Here is a 15,628-nt window from a genome sequence, read left to right on the forward strand (position 1 = left end):
TTCGCCATTATAAGGCAAGAAAAATTAAAGATGTAAGGATTGGAAAGGAAGAAATAAAACTGTCACTATTTACAGACAACAAAATCCAAAAGATTCTACAAATCAGCTCTTGAATAAGTAAATTTAGCAGAGTCAATTGTATTTCTCTTTACTAACAATAAGCAATTAAAAATGTAATTTTCAGAAAAATACCTTTTACAAAAGCATCACATAAACATCAAATACTGAGGAATAAATCTAAAAGAAAGTGTGTGACGCTTCTACAAGAAAACTATTAATCATTAATGTGGGAAATTAAAGATAACCTAAATAAATGCATGTTTTTAGGTTGATAGGTTATAGGACTCAATTTTGTAAAGGTCTGAATTCACCTTAAATTGATCTATAGATTCACAGCAATTTCAATCAGATCCCAGTAGGGGCACACACATATGTTTATTTGTGTGTAACTTAAGCTGTCCATAAAATTTGTATGGAAATGAAAAGGGCAAAGAATAATAAGATAATCTTGAAGAACAATAAAATGTAAGGATTTAGGCAACAAAATATTAAGACTTTTTATAAAGGTACAGTAATTAAGACTATGAGATATTGATGCAAGAATAGACAAATAGCTTAATAGAATAGAATATAGTCCCCAAACAAGCATGCATTTATGCAAAGATAACACTGTGTGGTAGTAGTAATTAGCGTGATCTTTTCAATAAATGGGGCTGAATCAAATGAATATCTATAGAGAAAAAAACGAATCTTAATTCCTACTTTACACCATACTCAAAAATGAATTTGAAGTAGAGCATACATCTAAGTCTGAAAAGTAAAACAATGAAGCTTCTAAAAGATAAAATAGAATATCTGCAAATTCTTGGGATAGACAAGCTTTCTTAAACAGGAGTCAGAAAGCACTAACCATAAAATAAAAGATAGATAAATTGGTCCACACTAAAATTAAGACATTCTATTCATCAGAATATACTATATTGGAAGAAGATATCTATAGTAATACTTCTAACAAAGTAATAAATAATAAGTAATAAATAATGTCATAAATAATACTTATGACAAGTCTTACTCAGAATAAAGAAGAAAAAGATTGACATCTTGATGGGAAAATGAGCAAAAGAAATAAATGGACATTTCAGGATGAACAAGATGTACAAATAGCCTAAAAACATAGGAAAAAGTGCTCATCCTTTTTAGTCATCAGGGGAATATAAATTAAAACCACAATTAAATACCATTAGACACCCACCAGAAGTACAAAAATGGAAGACAGAAAATATCAAGTATTAGTGTAGATTTAGAGCAACTAGAATTCTCATCTAGTGGGAGTAAAAATTGGTACAACCACCTTGAAAAACTGCCAATATCTGCTGAAGCCAAACATACATAGACCCTATGACCCAGAGATTTCATGCCTAGGTATGACCTAAGAGATTGGCATGTGCATATGTACAAAAGAGACACACAAGAAAATTCCTAACAGTAATCATAATAGCTCCAAAATGGAAACAAAGCAAATGCCTGTCAGTAGAAGATTAGGTAAATAAAATGTGGGACAGTGAAAATGTACAAACTACTTTTATATTTAGTGACATGGATGAATGTGACAATATGGTATTGTCTGAAAGAATCCAGACACAAAGGCATATATACTCTGTTTCCATTTATGTGAAATTAAAAAGAGGCAAAACTAAACTGGTGTGAGAAGTCTAGATTGTGGTTTTCTTTGGAGAAGGGAGAGCCTAGTGATTGGGATCAACAGAGGGACTTGTGGAGTTCTGGTGGGGTTCCTGTGCTTGATCCAGTGATTTTGTGGTTGTGTTCTCTGTGCAAATTTATTGAGTTGTATACTTATGATTTGTGCACATATCTATATATAGGTTATACGTCAATTAATGGTTTATTTAATAACATGTAGCCAATAACAAAAATAATAATAATAATCAGTAATCAGTAAATATGCTGTGCTTCTTTGGCAAAGCCAGCATAATGCCTTTTTCTGAAATTCAGCTTCTGTGTGTTCCAATCTTGATATTATATTTTTCTCAAAGTGGTTAGCAGCAGGGTAGATTACTAAGTAAATTCTAACCCATTTTCATTTCCGAAGATTTGGTGTCAGCTGATCAGTCTACTGACACAATAAGTTGGGTTCTTCCTTATCTTTTGATGTGTATGTTTGATCTTTCCCTCTTTCCCCCTGTTGGATTATGCAGATTCCTCTGGGACTGAGGCTCAGCTCCCAGAGACCACACATCTCATCTCTTACTTGGGACCACTCTCAGAGGGCAGCTTTGTACAGAGAGCAGGAATCTTTGAATCCATCGTAGTTTTTCAATATAGAAGTTTTTAATATAGGAAAGTTAAGAAAGTAGAAGCGGTCATACCACTCATACACTAGTGCACGAAATGCTTTAATTTAATACTTGTCTGTACTCTCACAGCCTCCCACTTCTCTCTGTCCATCATACCATTTGAAAATAAGAACAAAGTTACAGAACTTATAATACGTGATTTGAAGACTTATAACACTATAGTAATCAAGACAGTATAATATTAGTGTAAAGACAGACAAACCAATTACTGGAACAAAATACTGCCCAGAAAAAACATACATATACAAGCAACATATTTTCAACCAAGGTGCCAAGACAGTTCAATGGGGAAAGGATAATCTTTTAAACAAATGATGCCAAAACAATTGAATATATCCACAGGCAAAAAGATGAACTTTGATCTTTATTTCCCACCATATACAAAAATCTACTTGAAGTGGATCATCTAAATGTAAGAGCTAAAACTGTAAAACTTCTGGATGAACACATAGGAGAAAATCTTAATAACCTTAAGTTTGTCAAAGACTTCTCTTTTTTTATTGTTTTTAATAATTTTTATTTTTTAATTACACGACATATAATATTAGTTTCAGGTGTACAACATAATGATTAGACATTTATATAACTTAACGAAGTAATCACCCCAATAAGTCTAGTACCCATCTGAGCCACCATATAGAGTTATTATAGTATCATTGACTATAAACCCTGTGCTGTACTTTACATCCCCGTGACTGTTTTTATAACTAGCAATTTGTACTTCTTAATTCCTTCACCTTTTTCAACCTTCCCACAACCCTCTCTCATCTAGCAACCATCGATTTGTTAGTGGGTGTTCTATCTATGGGTTTGTTTCTGTTTTGGGTGTTCATTTATTTTGCTTTTTAGATTCCCCATTAAGTGAAATCATATGGTCTTGATCTTTCTCTGACTTACTTCAGTTATCATAATACCCTCTAGATCCATCCATATTATCACAAATGACAAGATTTAATTACTTTTTATGGCTGAGTAATATCCCATTGTATATATGTACCACCTCTTCTTTATCCATTTGTCTGTTAATGGGCACGTTGGTTGCTTTCATATCTTGGCTACTGTAAATAACGCTGCAATGAACATGCGGATGCACATGTCTTTTCAAATTAGTGTTTTGGGTTTCTTGGATAAATACCCAGAAGTGGAATTGCTGGGTCCTTGTCTCTTGTTATAGCCTTTGTTTTAAAGTCTATTTTGTCTGGTATAAGTATTGCTTCCCTAATTGTTTGTTTGTTTGTTTGTTTGTTTGTTGCATTTGCATTTGCATTAAATATCTTTTTCCATCCGTTTCTTTTCAGTCTGTATGTGTCTTTACTTTCGATCTGAAGTGGGTCTCTTATAGGCATCATGTTTTCTAACCATTCAGCCACCTTATATCTTTTGATTAGAGCGTTTAATCTATTCACATTTAAAATGATTATTGATAGGTATGTAGTTATTGCCTTTTTATTATTCATATGTTTTTCCTTCTTTTTAAGTCTCTTTAACGTTTCTTGTAATAGTACTGGTTTGATGATGATGAACCCCATTAGCTTTTTTTTTGTCTGGGAAGATCTTTATCTGTCATTCGATTCTAGATGATAGCTTTGCTGGGTAGAGTAATCTTGGTTGTAGTTCCTTGCTTTTCATCACTCTGAATATTTCATGCCATTCCCTTCTGGCCTGAAATTTTTCTGGTGAGAAATCATCTGACAAAGGACTTGTTTATACATACATACATACATACATACATACATACATACATACATATATGTATATGTATATGTATATGTGTATATATAGAGAGAGAGAGAAACTCTTACAACTCAATAATAGGAATACAACTTAATTTTTAAATGGGCAAAAGATTTAAACAAAATGCTTCACAAAACATACAATTGGTTAATAAGCACCTGAAAAGATGCCAAATATCAGGGAAATTCAAACTAAAACCTCAATGAGGTGCTGCTGCACTCCTACTATGGCTAAAATGTGAAAGATTTAGCATCTCAGCATTGGCGAGGAAGCGGAGGAACTGGAAGTCTCACACACTGCTGGTGGGCTGTTCAGTGGTTCAGTCATTTTAGAAAAGTCAACCTACACGCAGCTTTCCACTCCTAGGTGCCCATCCAATGGAACACACAGTCCACTCTCAGACTCATACACACATGCTCATAGCAACTCTGTTTGTAAGAGCCAATAAGTTACTATATGATTGCACTTACATAAAATTCTAGGAAAATGCAAACTGATCTACATTTACCTGGGGGTAGGAGTAGGGTGGGAAGAAGGGGAGAGACATCGGGAAACTGGCGCTGATAGAGAAATTCACTGTCTTGATTCTGGTGATGGTTTCAGGGGTGTGTACATAAGTCAAAACTTGTCAAATTATACACTTTTAAATGTGTACATTTCATTGTGTGTCAATTATACCTCAGTAAAACTCTAAGAATAAAACACAGTCATTCTGTAAAGGAAACGTAAACATGACCTAGCTGCAAGTAGCACAACTAGTTAAATAATGTAAACACTGAATTTTCTTATCAAAATGTAATTATATTGGGGCAATGGAAAAATGTGTGGATGTGGTAGAGAGGAAGATGGGAGGACGGGGGGAATCCTCATCTTCCATAGTGGGATTTAATAGATAAAGTATAAGACTGAAAAAATTAGGGAGGATCAGCACAGGCGTGTTATTTAGAGACATAGAGGGAAATATGCCATGAATCAGCTCAAAGTTTGTACATGGAGGCTTTATAGAGTACCAGGCAGCTTTTGCTTTGAAGAGTTCCAGTAGTTAATCATTTGGGGGCCCCAACATTGGAATTTACGTGTTTAAAGTATGCTTAAATTGAAGGATGCCTGAATTCTTTTCATTAAGAGTCCCAAATATAGACATGCATTTGAGAAAACGTGATGCTTTGAAGATAATCCACATTCTCTCCTCCAAGCCACATGGGAAGTGTGGGCCTGATGACTTGGTAAGCCTGTTTTTCTTGTTCCTTTTCCAGGTGGTCACTTCTTTCATCGGACCTCTTTGTCCCCTCGAAGCCTGGTGTATGAGAGTGAATTCTCCACAATTGAACCTTCTTTGGACATGTATGATGAGAACAAAACCTGACTTTTTTTAAATGGGCTGTTGGGGGTCACCTCTTTTGTGATTTGATTTATGATCACCTTTCTTATTTTGTATTCTGTCAGCATCCGTTTTGGAAGAATGGCAGCGCTTTCTAAGCACAGGTTGGGGCTCGGGGTTAAAATGCAAAGTTCCCCTCAAGGCTTTGAGGACAGCATTATTGCCCAGGTGACCTGATGGCACCAAAAACGTGCCCAAAGCTGGCCACTGAACATGGGCCCCAACAAGCTTGGCTGTTTGCAGAGAAGAGGTAGGCCGGGGTTAATGTTACATTGCAAACATGTCTGAATAATCACATGCTATCTATGTCAGGGTGACGCTGGCATTTTTAAAATACCTTTGTGCTCCCCACTTACAATGTATACTAAAGCCTGCAGGCGTGCTTCTTACTGACATGGCACAAATTGCTGCTGTGTGGCCCGCTCTGTGTTTTCCTGTCTCTTATTCTACTTCCTGTTAAAGGGCCTCTTTCTAAAGGTTCCTAAGAGAAAGTCTCACCTTTTGTACCTCCTCTGAGACTGACCACCTAGAGCACCACAATGGGGCTGCAGGTGGGCTGAGCAAGACAGGCAGCCGTCCTCATTGTCATAGAGCATGATGTAAGGTGACATGTGTTTATGTGACCACCAAAACACTGAAGACCTTGTCCCTGAGGCCTATGGACCTCTCAGCTTGGCAGCTACTGTGGTGTATGGGGAGGTAGCACCCGGGAGGCCAGGCCAGTAATGATCTCAGGGTGACGGCCAGTGGGTGTCAAAATCAGAATGGAACCAAGTGCTTTCTTAAGAAGATTGAACCACCTCCTTGCAGTTAGACACCCAATAAGCACCCTCTTCGGACTTCACTGGTCCACCGACCTCGGCATCAACATGGAGAAGGCATGGGAGCTTACAGAAAAAGACATTGAGGCCCGCATAGGGCACATCTGGGACACACATGCTTTTCCCACACACTTGAGATGACATCAAGTTAACATCACAGGAAACGCGTATCGTAAGAGTATTTCCAACGTCGAACCATGATTAGCAAACTTATTAAACAAATCTAGGTGTCCCTTTCGGTGAAGGGCATGCACCACAGTTGAGCCTGCTTCACCTATCCACGTGAGCTACGCGGAGCTGCGAATGCGCTCAGACCCTCATATCCTTGTTATGAGAGTGGACACTTCGGTCCCCGTGTGCCTAGAGTCAGATCAGCAGCAAACCACGCGGACCCACATATCCCCTACCCTGCTGTTTTTATCGACTCTGTAGAAGTTTGAGGAGAGCACTTGCCATGTTTCCACATGCACTGGCTTCTTTTAACGACGTCTCTTCTCCTGATGTGTTGCTAAGATGCCTCAGACACCGTGTGCTCAGAACAAAAACCCTCAGAGAATCAAGGTGGTGGCAGCCTTGACAATTGTCTCCAGCAACATTTTGTTTTTAATTATTTGAGGCCAGAACAGTGCAGATTTTTAAGGTCTTAGCAGCTTTTTCTTTTTGCCTTTAACTGAGGGCTTTTGTTTGTTTCCTTTCTTATGGTCTTTGTACTATAAAAATATTTTTGATAAAAAACAGTTTCAAGAGAGCACTGTTCAGAGACAAGTTTGCCACTGGCTTTGCGGTGACAGAATGGAGTCAAGGAGATTAAACCTGATCTGCCGTGGGTGCCAGATGCCACCTGCGTTTGAGTTTGGTTTGGCTCATTCCCCAGGGAAGATGGCCGGTCTGGCCACATTGTCCTGATCACCACCTTGCTTTCCTGAACTAGAACTCGGATCCCAGCGCAGAGTTTTCTTCTGATTTGTGCAGTCTTACAAAAGCATATACATTAAATTTCACTCAAGACATTCCTTTACTGAAAAGAAAATAATAAGAAATGAAAACTCCGGGTACCTAAAAATCCACTTATTGATATAATATTTGAATTTCTGGTAAATCTAGGGTACATATTCCCTGTTGAGGCATTTCTTGTGGGCAGTTCACTCAGAATAGTGCTTCGGATCCCAGCTTGACACCCTTTTCCTGAGAATCGGGGCCACAGAATGTCTTGCCTTGTCAGCAGGGACAATAACTTCTCCATGAAGGTCATATACTTCTGGAATAGCACGAGTGGCGTGATTTGTCTCAAATAACAGCCTCTTTGCTGGCAGCTGTGCTGAGAGAAAACCTGCCAAGCCACCTAGGGACCCTGGCAGGGGACAGGACACCAGGGCTGCTTGCATGTGAGCTTCGCGAAGACACACTTCATCAGGGGCACCCCTGCCTCTGAGAATCTCAAGATATTATTGGCCATGCAAGCGTGGTTGGGGGTGCGGAGAGGCGTTTTTTTCTGCAATGTGTGAGCATCTCGGTTGCAAGTCTTATAGCCATGGTGATTATTACCCAGGAAATGTATGATAACCTTTGATCGTTTTGGAATTGAATGGGGGGACTATATAAAGAATGGAAGAGACAAAGGAGTGAGCTGCTTAGGCTACAGACCCTCTGTCCCTCCAGTGGCCTGCTCTGAGATGGGCTCTAGCCCCTCTGCCTGGCACAGTTCCACTTTGTCTCCAGGCCAGGCTGGGCACAGAACTGGCAGCATGCATCACAGGACACATGTAGAGTGGCAGCATGCATCACAGGAATTGGTCATGAGAGTTAAAATGCAAATGCCTACAATTTGGTGATTTTTAACTTCCTAAGGGAAGATCCTCCTTTCCTGTTATTTCAGGGAGAGAGGAGAAGCAGCTGGCAGGAAAACACCTAAGCCATCTGCAGTAGGGGGGCCAGGCTTGGGTGTCAGTGGGCTGCCTGCCCCTGCCCTCTAAGGGGAATACAAGCTCTACTACCAGATGGTTAAAAACACCTTTCAAAGTCTAGTGAACCCTGCTGTTTAAGAAAGGCTCCGTTCCCCTGCCCTTCCTCAGGCCTGCCTCAGAGAACATCTCCGAGGCACTTCCCTAAACCAGCTTGGACCCGGGGCCAAGCCCACACCTGCCACCTGCCCCAGTGCACGCAACAGCCCAGCTTCCAAAAGATGTGGTCGCCAAGTGTTTAAACAAAACAAGATTACTAAATTTAACTAACTTGACATTTCCTACGGGCTTTATAAGTTCTTCTCATGTTTTTATCACCCTTCACATCCAGTTCTTTCCTTAATCTACATGTTAAACAAAACTGGTTTTCACTGAAGAAAAATCAAACTGTTACCTTGCTGTTAACCTTCATTATTTCGGCAGTGGTTGCTATAGGAAAACAAGGAAATGATGTTAATGTCAGGTCACCTTGACAAGTGTTTGCTGCTGGAAAATGTCAAGAAACAAAATCACTGATTTCCAGGAAGTAGGATTTAGAAAGAAAATGGTAGGATTACACGGCTAACTTCATCAACAGACCTTTATTGCGTTCTCAGTATGCCAAACACATATACCGGAGTTAAGGTGAATCCAGTGATCATTAGGGTTTAGGCTGGTATAGAAAACTGGCACATTAATAACCAGCTTGAATGCAAGACCAGATGAAATGAAGGCGAGTGGTGAAAAGGGGGGTTTCCTAGGGCACAGATGGGGGTGCAGCACAGCATGCAGAGGCCGGGAAGGACTTGAGGTTGCTGGGAACGCGACACCTCCAGTGAAGACAAGCCAAGGGGGCATGAGACTGGCAAGGGTGTTGCTTTGCTGGAAACGCTCTGCTGTGGGGAGGATCTAAACCCCTGTTTAGAGGGGATGGGGCAGGAGAGGCACTCGCTGCCTGGTGCTGGGGCAGCCAGAGGGGCCACGCAGAGCCCAGGACATCACCGTTAAGCCGAGATGAGGATCTGACTGAAAGGGGAAAAGGAGGGAGCCATGAGGTTGAAGCGGAAACTCAGGCTGCTAGTCTTGGTGACCACTGGTGTTGGTGGGACCCAGGGACGTGTCCCTTGTTGGGGCACATTAGATCTCAGGGCTGGCAAGGCCCCTGGAAGGGGACATGGAGATGCAGCTCTGGGTCTGCAGCTGACAGTTGGTGAGGGCAAGGTGGTCCGGGTGTAGCCGCACTGTGCATCAGAATTCTGGGGAAGCTGTTTTAAATGTGCATGTCACCTAGACCTGCCAAAGTGGTCTCCATGTAACTGCAGTCCCTCGGTGACCCGATCTTCACCCGCTTCTCCTCCTCCTTCTCCTCTCTCTCTTACACACACAGAAGTATTACACAAGGTACACGCACTCTTCCACACACACACACTCGCTGGAGTTAGAATCTCCCAGAGTGAGTGTCCAGCCAGGTCTGGTGTTCCCTTAGTTCAGACGATGGTGGAAGCCAGAGTGGGCCCAGTGACATGAGACCAGGCTTGGGGTAAAGCCCTGGGAAGACTGCCGTTAGGTGCGGACAGAAGGAGCTGCTAACAGCAACCAATTTAGAAAAAGCACTGAGTGTCGCCTACTGAAGAAAGGCTGTGTTCACCTCACTGTGCTGCCTGAGGCCAACCGGCTGGCCCTCACCCACCCCTAGAAACAGTTTGGGATTAAACTCAGCATTTGCTCCCAACTCCACACATGAGTAAGGGACAGAATGACTGTTATGACACCCACAGCTTAAAAGCAGCATCTTCCTTGCTGTGGACAGTTGTTATAGGTGAGGTTCCTCTACTTTGCCTTTTCTTTTGGCCTCATTGGTAAATTTTTCAAAGTCCACGGATGAGTGTTGTGAGTACGTGTTCACACGACATCCGTGGATGTGGTTAAGATCCTGTCAGCAAGACTGGAAAATGCCTTCTGTATTTTAGGGATCGTAACATCAGAGAAAATGTAGACAGAGGGATACCGAGGTGGGGTGCCTGTGTTGCGCCTGCACGGAATTCTGTACTTCCTGCCCTGTGAAATGGCGGCCAAAGCAATGCGAGCAGAGCCCACGGGCTGCACCTTGGCAAGAAGTGCGGGATTCTGCACAGGCCATGTCCTCAACTGGCCCCTAGCGGCACTGGGGTCCCAGGTCCCCAACTCCAGCATCTTGAGGTCCAGATGAGGGGTGCTGAGGTGTGGTCAGAGCCCCCTCGTGGCTCTGGTGCTCCTCTGGGGTGCTGGTTGTGGGGAGGGGTGCCCTTTTTCTTAGGGGTGTCCTAGAAGATCAAAAAAAAACAGCCTCAAAGAAGAGAGACGGGTGGGTCCCCAGCAGACTTGAGATGAAGGCAGTCACCTGCATTTTCCAGAGCTGCATCCCACCAGCCTTCAAAGACCATGGAGGAGAAGGGGTACCATCAGCCTCGGCTGCTAAAAGCATACACATCTACACCCAAGATTTGTCTCTCATGGTCCCAAAAGGCCCTGTGGGGGCCCCCAGTCCCATGACCTGGTACTTAGCTGGGGTTTTCCCTCTTGCAGTTCACCCTAACTTAAGCCATTTCTTCTGTTTTCTTCCCTCTGGCTTGGGGAAGAGGAAGATACTTTATGACAAATGAAAAACATGAAAACTTTGAACTTCATGCAACTTGAGTATTAAACTTTCAGAAAGATTCAGTGCTGCTGGAATCACTCACGTCTCCATCTCTGCACTCCTAGCTCCCCCCACTGAGCCCTCAGCCTGAAAGGTGGAGGTTTCGCAGCCTGAACACACTGACTTTCTCAGATTCAGCAGCCTGGGAAAGCCCTGCCCATGCCGGAGGCAGCTGCCAGAGTGTGCATGCTCCAGCCGAGGTTGGCACTCCAGCTCAGTAGGAGGCACCTTCCTGAACCTTACACCTCCTCCTTCTGTGGAAAGGCTGAGGCCTGGAGGATGTCATGAGCACCCTTTGCTCAGCTGCCAGGGATACTGAGGTAGGGTGCCTATGCTACACCTGCACGGAATTCTGTCCTTCCTGCCCTGTGAAATGGTGGCCAAAGCCTCCTGGGACACAGAATCCCCTGGAACACAGCTCCCAGGGTCCTCGGTCCATTTAATGCTGAGCTGAAACAACTTGATGCTGACCAGTCCACTGCAGTTCACTTGGGCATGCCTGTCGGCTGGTGAGCCTGACCGACCTTCACCAGCTCCTTACCCCTCAGTGTTTATCACCCCCTCTCTCCAGCAATCTCTACAGCTACTGGCAACTGTCAAGAGGTACAGATGATTGTTCTGAGCTATTTTTTACAAATTTAACCCAACATAAAGTGAATTGGAACTTGCTTTCAGAATTATCCTTCATCCACAACTCAGTCCAAGTGTATTTACACTATGTGACATTAAAGGACTTTTCTAGTGACTGAGAGGTACTGAGCCAGTGGGGATAGGGTAGGCAGACTGTGAAGTTGCAGGCCTCAGGTGAGTAAGCTGTTCTCAAGCAGAAAGACTGACCACCTATTGACTGCCAGCATGCCATGTGGACCGGGTCACTGGGTGTGGCTGGTGCCAGGGTCTCAGCCCCTTTCCTGGTGTCCAGCCTGAAAGAACACATGCTGTCCTGGAGAGAAACAGAGAGAGCACTATGTCTGTTCGTCGCCCCACAGCCCAGACCTGGCCACAGACCCAGCTGAAGACCAGCAACTTTGGCCAATGCTTGGGGCCAGACTATGGTGTCTTAAGCTGAGAATGGGAAGCATGATCTGCTCTCAAGTGGCGATGGCGCTAAGGAAGCTGCCCCATGTGATTGCAGAAACAGGAAATGCTACTTGGGGTCTGCGGATCACCGTCACCTAAGAGAACAATTCTGATCCTGTATGAGAGGAGTCGGTCCAAACCCTAGGCCACATATTTCACAACTGTTTTTGACCCTCGGTAGTTTTTGTATTCACATCAAATATTAAAGTCACCCCTTTCGTATTTGGTTCATTCAAAGAGCTCCCCTTATTCTGGGTTCCTGCAGACTATGCACAACATCTCAGAGGATGGCATACAAACTATTTTTTTAACTACAGCAGAGGTGATATGGGGTGGGGGAGGCTGGGCTACACCTAAATGTGGCAAATGACTTACCTTCTACCTTGAGCGATGAAAGAGAATCTATGCACTTGAATTTTAATTCACCATTAGCTAGCTCGTGCCAGAAAGAACACACATCAAATATCCAAGAAGCAAAACTGATCATTAGCTTCATTTGGGGGCTCACTGTACGGGGAGTGACCTTGTCTAGAACATACACCTGCAAGTAGACCATGAGCTGATTTTTTATAAGCCCTTTCAAATGTTCTGGGCAGCACAACTCCTAGGCCCATATGGTTGATGTAAGTATAATTAAGTAGTGAAATTGTGTGGTATATACCTATATGCTGATAGTGTATACCTGTATTGTGGGATTTGCTAATATAACTGTTTCAATAAAACCCTATTGAAAAAGCTGCTTTGACCACATGGAATACTATTGGTGGTAACCTGTATCAGTGAGGACTCTTTTGGTTGCAAGTGACAGAAACCCCAACCAATACTGGCTTAAGCAAAAGGAGAAAGCAGTGGGTCACAAAAGCCAAAATACCAAGGGCATGCTTGTGTCAGGTATGGCCTGGTTTGGCCTCAAATACTGATACCCGGACACATTGCTAGTTTTGCTTCCTCCAGACTAACTCCAGTCTCGGTCTCAAGGTAGTAATAGCTGGTCTACTTCCCCAGGAGGTAACCCAGACCAGAATGGCATCTACTTGACCCTGACCAGCTGGGTGGGAGGAACATGGCCATCACCAAGCCAGCCACTGTGGTCACAGACATAGAATATACCAACGCCCAAGGCCAGTAAGGGTTCCACTTCTTCATCCCAGGAGTGCATTCAGCTTTACCTGAAAGACAGGAGCTGAGAGTCATAAGGTGTGGTTCCCACAGCAAAATCGTGCTGCTGCCCAGGAAGTAGTGAGTACTGGGGCAAGGAGCAGGTGTCTGATCCAGGTGGAAGAGAGTTGAAGCCAGAAGGGTCTGCACATGAGTACTACCTCTGCCACTTACTAGTATGAACTCAACAAGTCGTTTCACCTGTCCGGACTTAGGCTTTATTGTCTGTAAGATAGGGGTCATAAAATACCTACCTCACAGAGTTAACATGTGGGGATTAGATTTAAAATAATGTAAGATGTCTCATATCTGGAGTACATAAATAATTCTTACAACTCAACGATAAATAGACAACCCAATTTTAAAATGGGCAAGGGATATGAATACACATTTCTCCAAAGAAGATAAACAAATGACCATCAAGCACATGCAAAGATGCTTCAAATCATAAGTTATTAGGGAACTGCAAATCCAAACCACATGAGGTACCACTTCACACCCACTAGAGTGGCTATAGTAAAAAAGACAATAATTGTTGACGAGATACAGAAGAACTACAACCCTCACACATCACTGGTGGGAATGTGAAATGGTGTGGCTGCTTCAGAGAAGAGTTTGGTGGTTCTCTAAAAAGTTAACCGCTTTATCATATGACAGCAATTCCACTCTTAGGGACCTACCCAAGAGAACTGAAAACATGTCCACACAAAACTGATACATAAATGTTCACAGTAGCATTATTCACAACAGCCAAAAAAGGAGAAACAACACATATGTCCACCAACTGATGAACAGATCAACAAAACGTGGCCTATCCTTACAAAGGACTATTATTCAGCCAAAAAAAAGGAATGAAGCACTAATCTATGCATGGATGAAACTTAAACAGGTTACGGTAAGTAAAACAAGCTAGACACAAAGGCCACATACTGTATGGTTTCATTTACATGAAATGTACAGAATGGGCAAATCTATATAGTTGTTGCCAGAGGTGGAGGGGCATGGGAAGTGGGGAGTGACTGCTAATAGGTAAAGGGTTTCTCTTGTGGAGTGATGAAAACATTCTGGAATTAGTAGTGATGGTTGTACAACTTTGTGAATATACCAATAGTCACTGAATTGTGTACTTTCAAAGGGCGAATTGTATGGAATGTGAATTATATCTTAGAAAATGAAGGAAAAATGAAGTAGACTTTAACACATCCTAAGTGCTCAATAAATGTTTTTTCTTTTCCTTCCTGTAAAGAACAGTTCTCAAAAGGTGGCCTCCAGGCCAGCAGCATCAGCATCCCCTTGGAACTTGTTAGAAATACAAATACTCTTCGTGGGGCCCAGCCATCTGTATTTTAACAAGCCCTGCAGGTGATTCTGATGTTGCTCAAGTTTGAGAACCACTGGAATGGAGAAACCAAATAACCCATATCTCTTCTCAGGGTGTTAACAAGTACTTCCAAATTCTTGAGAGCATAAGAACATGTTATCAGTTTAAGCTTACAAAGTTTAAAGAAAACCGTACTCTATATTGAAAGTTGATTCAGAATCTCAAGCAACATTTTGGAAGACCTTTGATCACTCTGGCTGTCAACCACGAAAATGCCTGTTTATATCTACATCTATCATATTGGATTCTTGAATGCCAGTGACAGAAACCCAATTAGAAACCAGCTTAAGCTTCCCGGGGTGATTCTAAAGTGCCCCTTCCCTCTGCCCTCCCGCTGGATCCTGGCTGGCTCAGGCCCTCAGCATGATCTTGCATCTCAATTGGCATTCTGCATTCGCGCCCCAGACATTGTTACCAGCTGCCCCTTTCACGCAAAACAGTCAGTGTTTGGACTGGGAGGGGTCCAACCCTATAGGCCAGCACTGAGAGAGCAGGGACCAGCATCCCAGACTCACGTGCTGCCGCCACCCCACGCGCCTCCCCCGTGCCAGGGGAGAAACCTCCACTGGCTCCAGGGCCACCCAGCCTTAGTGTGACTGCACCGATTTCTGAGGATCCTGTCAGCCCCGGGATTTCTGACACGCTCCTCGGCTCCTGGAGGTCCGTCTAGCCTTAGGCCCGAGTGTCAAAATTGAGAATTATCACAATCGTCTAGGCCTTTTCCAGCCGCCTTTTGCAATGTTAACACGCACTGGTCGCACTGCACAATCCACCAAGAGCGTACTTCCAAACGCTATTTCTTTACGTTTCTCCCCAAAACCCTGGCCAGATTTTCACAAAACGGGGGTGGGGGTGAAGCAGGAGCAGGACCTCTCCTCCTTTCCACAACCAGTTCCTCTGGTCTGAGGACTTGGCCATTACAGGTAGAGCCCGTGGCCGGAGGCTGGGACCGTTCCTCCAGAGGCCGGGAGAGCGAGGGAGGCGGACACCACCAGCAGGCGTGGGGGCGGGGCCGGCGTGGACGGAGCCAGCCGGGAGCGCCGCGGGCCGGGGCCGGAGTGGGCGGGGCCTCCCGGGAGAG

At 43.4% G+C, this 15,628-nt stretch overlaps 2 protein-coding genes across 3 annotated transcripts in view; both read left to right on the forward strand.

Moving 5' to 3' along the window:
* RNF130 (ring finger protein 130) overlaps window positions 1-8,547 on the forward strand; it is an 80,626-nt gene extending 72,079 nt beyond the window's left edge. For both annotated transcript variants that reach the window (XM_025040647.1, XM_015598154.1), the window contains one exon: window positions 5,366-8,547. In XM_025040647.1, coding sequence (XP_024896415.1) covers window positions 5,366-5,417 — 52 coding nt within the window. In that variant the 3' untranslated portion in view covers window positions 5,418-8,547. The remainder of the gene's footprint in view (window positions 1-5,365) is intronic.
* Window positions 8,548-13,071: 4,524 nt separating this feature from the next.
* Window positions 13,072-15,628, forward strand: part of TBC1D9B (TBC1 domain family member 9B) — a 41,768-nt gene continuing 39,211 nt past the window's right edge. Inside the window, exons 1-2 of the mRNA XM_025040613.1 lie at window positions 13,072-13,129; window positions 13,221-13,342. Of these exons, the coding sequence (XP_024896381.1) occupies window positions 13,072-13,129; window positions 13,221-13,342 (180 nt within the window). The remainder of the gene's footprint in view (window positions 13,130-13,220; window positions 13,343-15,628) is intronic.

This window comes from Pteropus alecto, unplaced genomic scaffold (assembly GCF_000325575.1).
Source record: "Pteropus alecto unplaced genomic scaffold, ASM32557v1 scaffold78, whole genome shotgun sequence".
Classification (NCBI taxonomy): domain Eukaryota; kingdom Metazoa; phylum Chordata; class Mammalia; order Chiroptera; family Pteropodidae; genus Pteropus; species Pteropus alecto.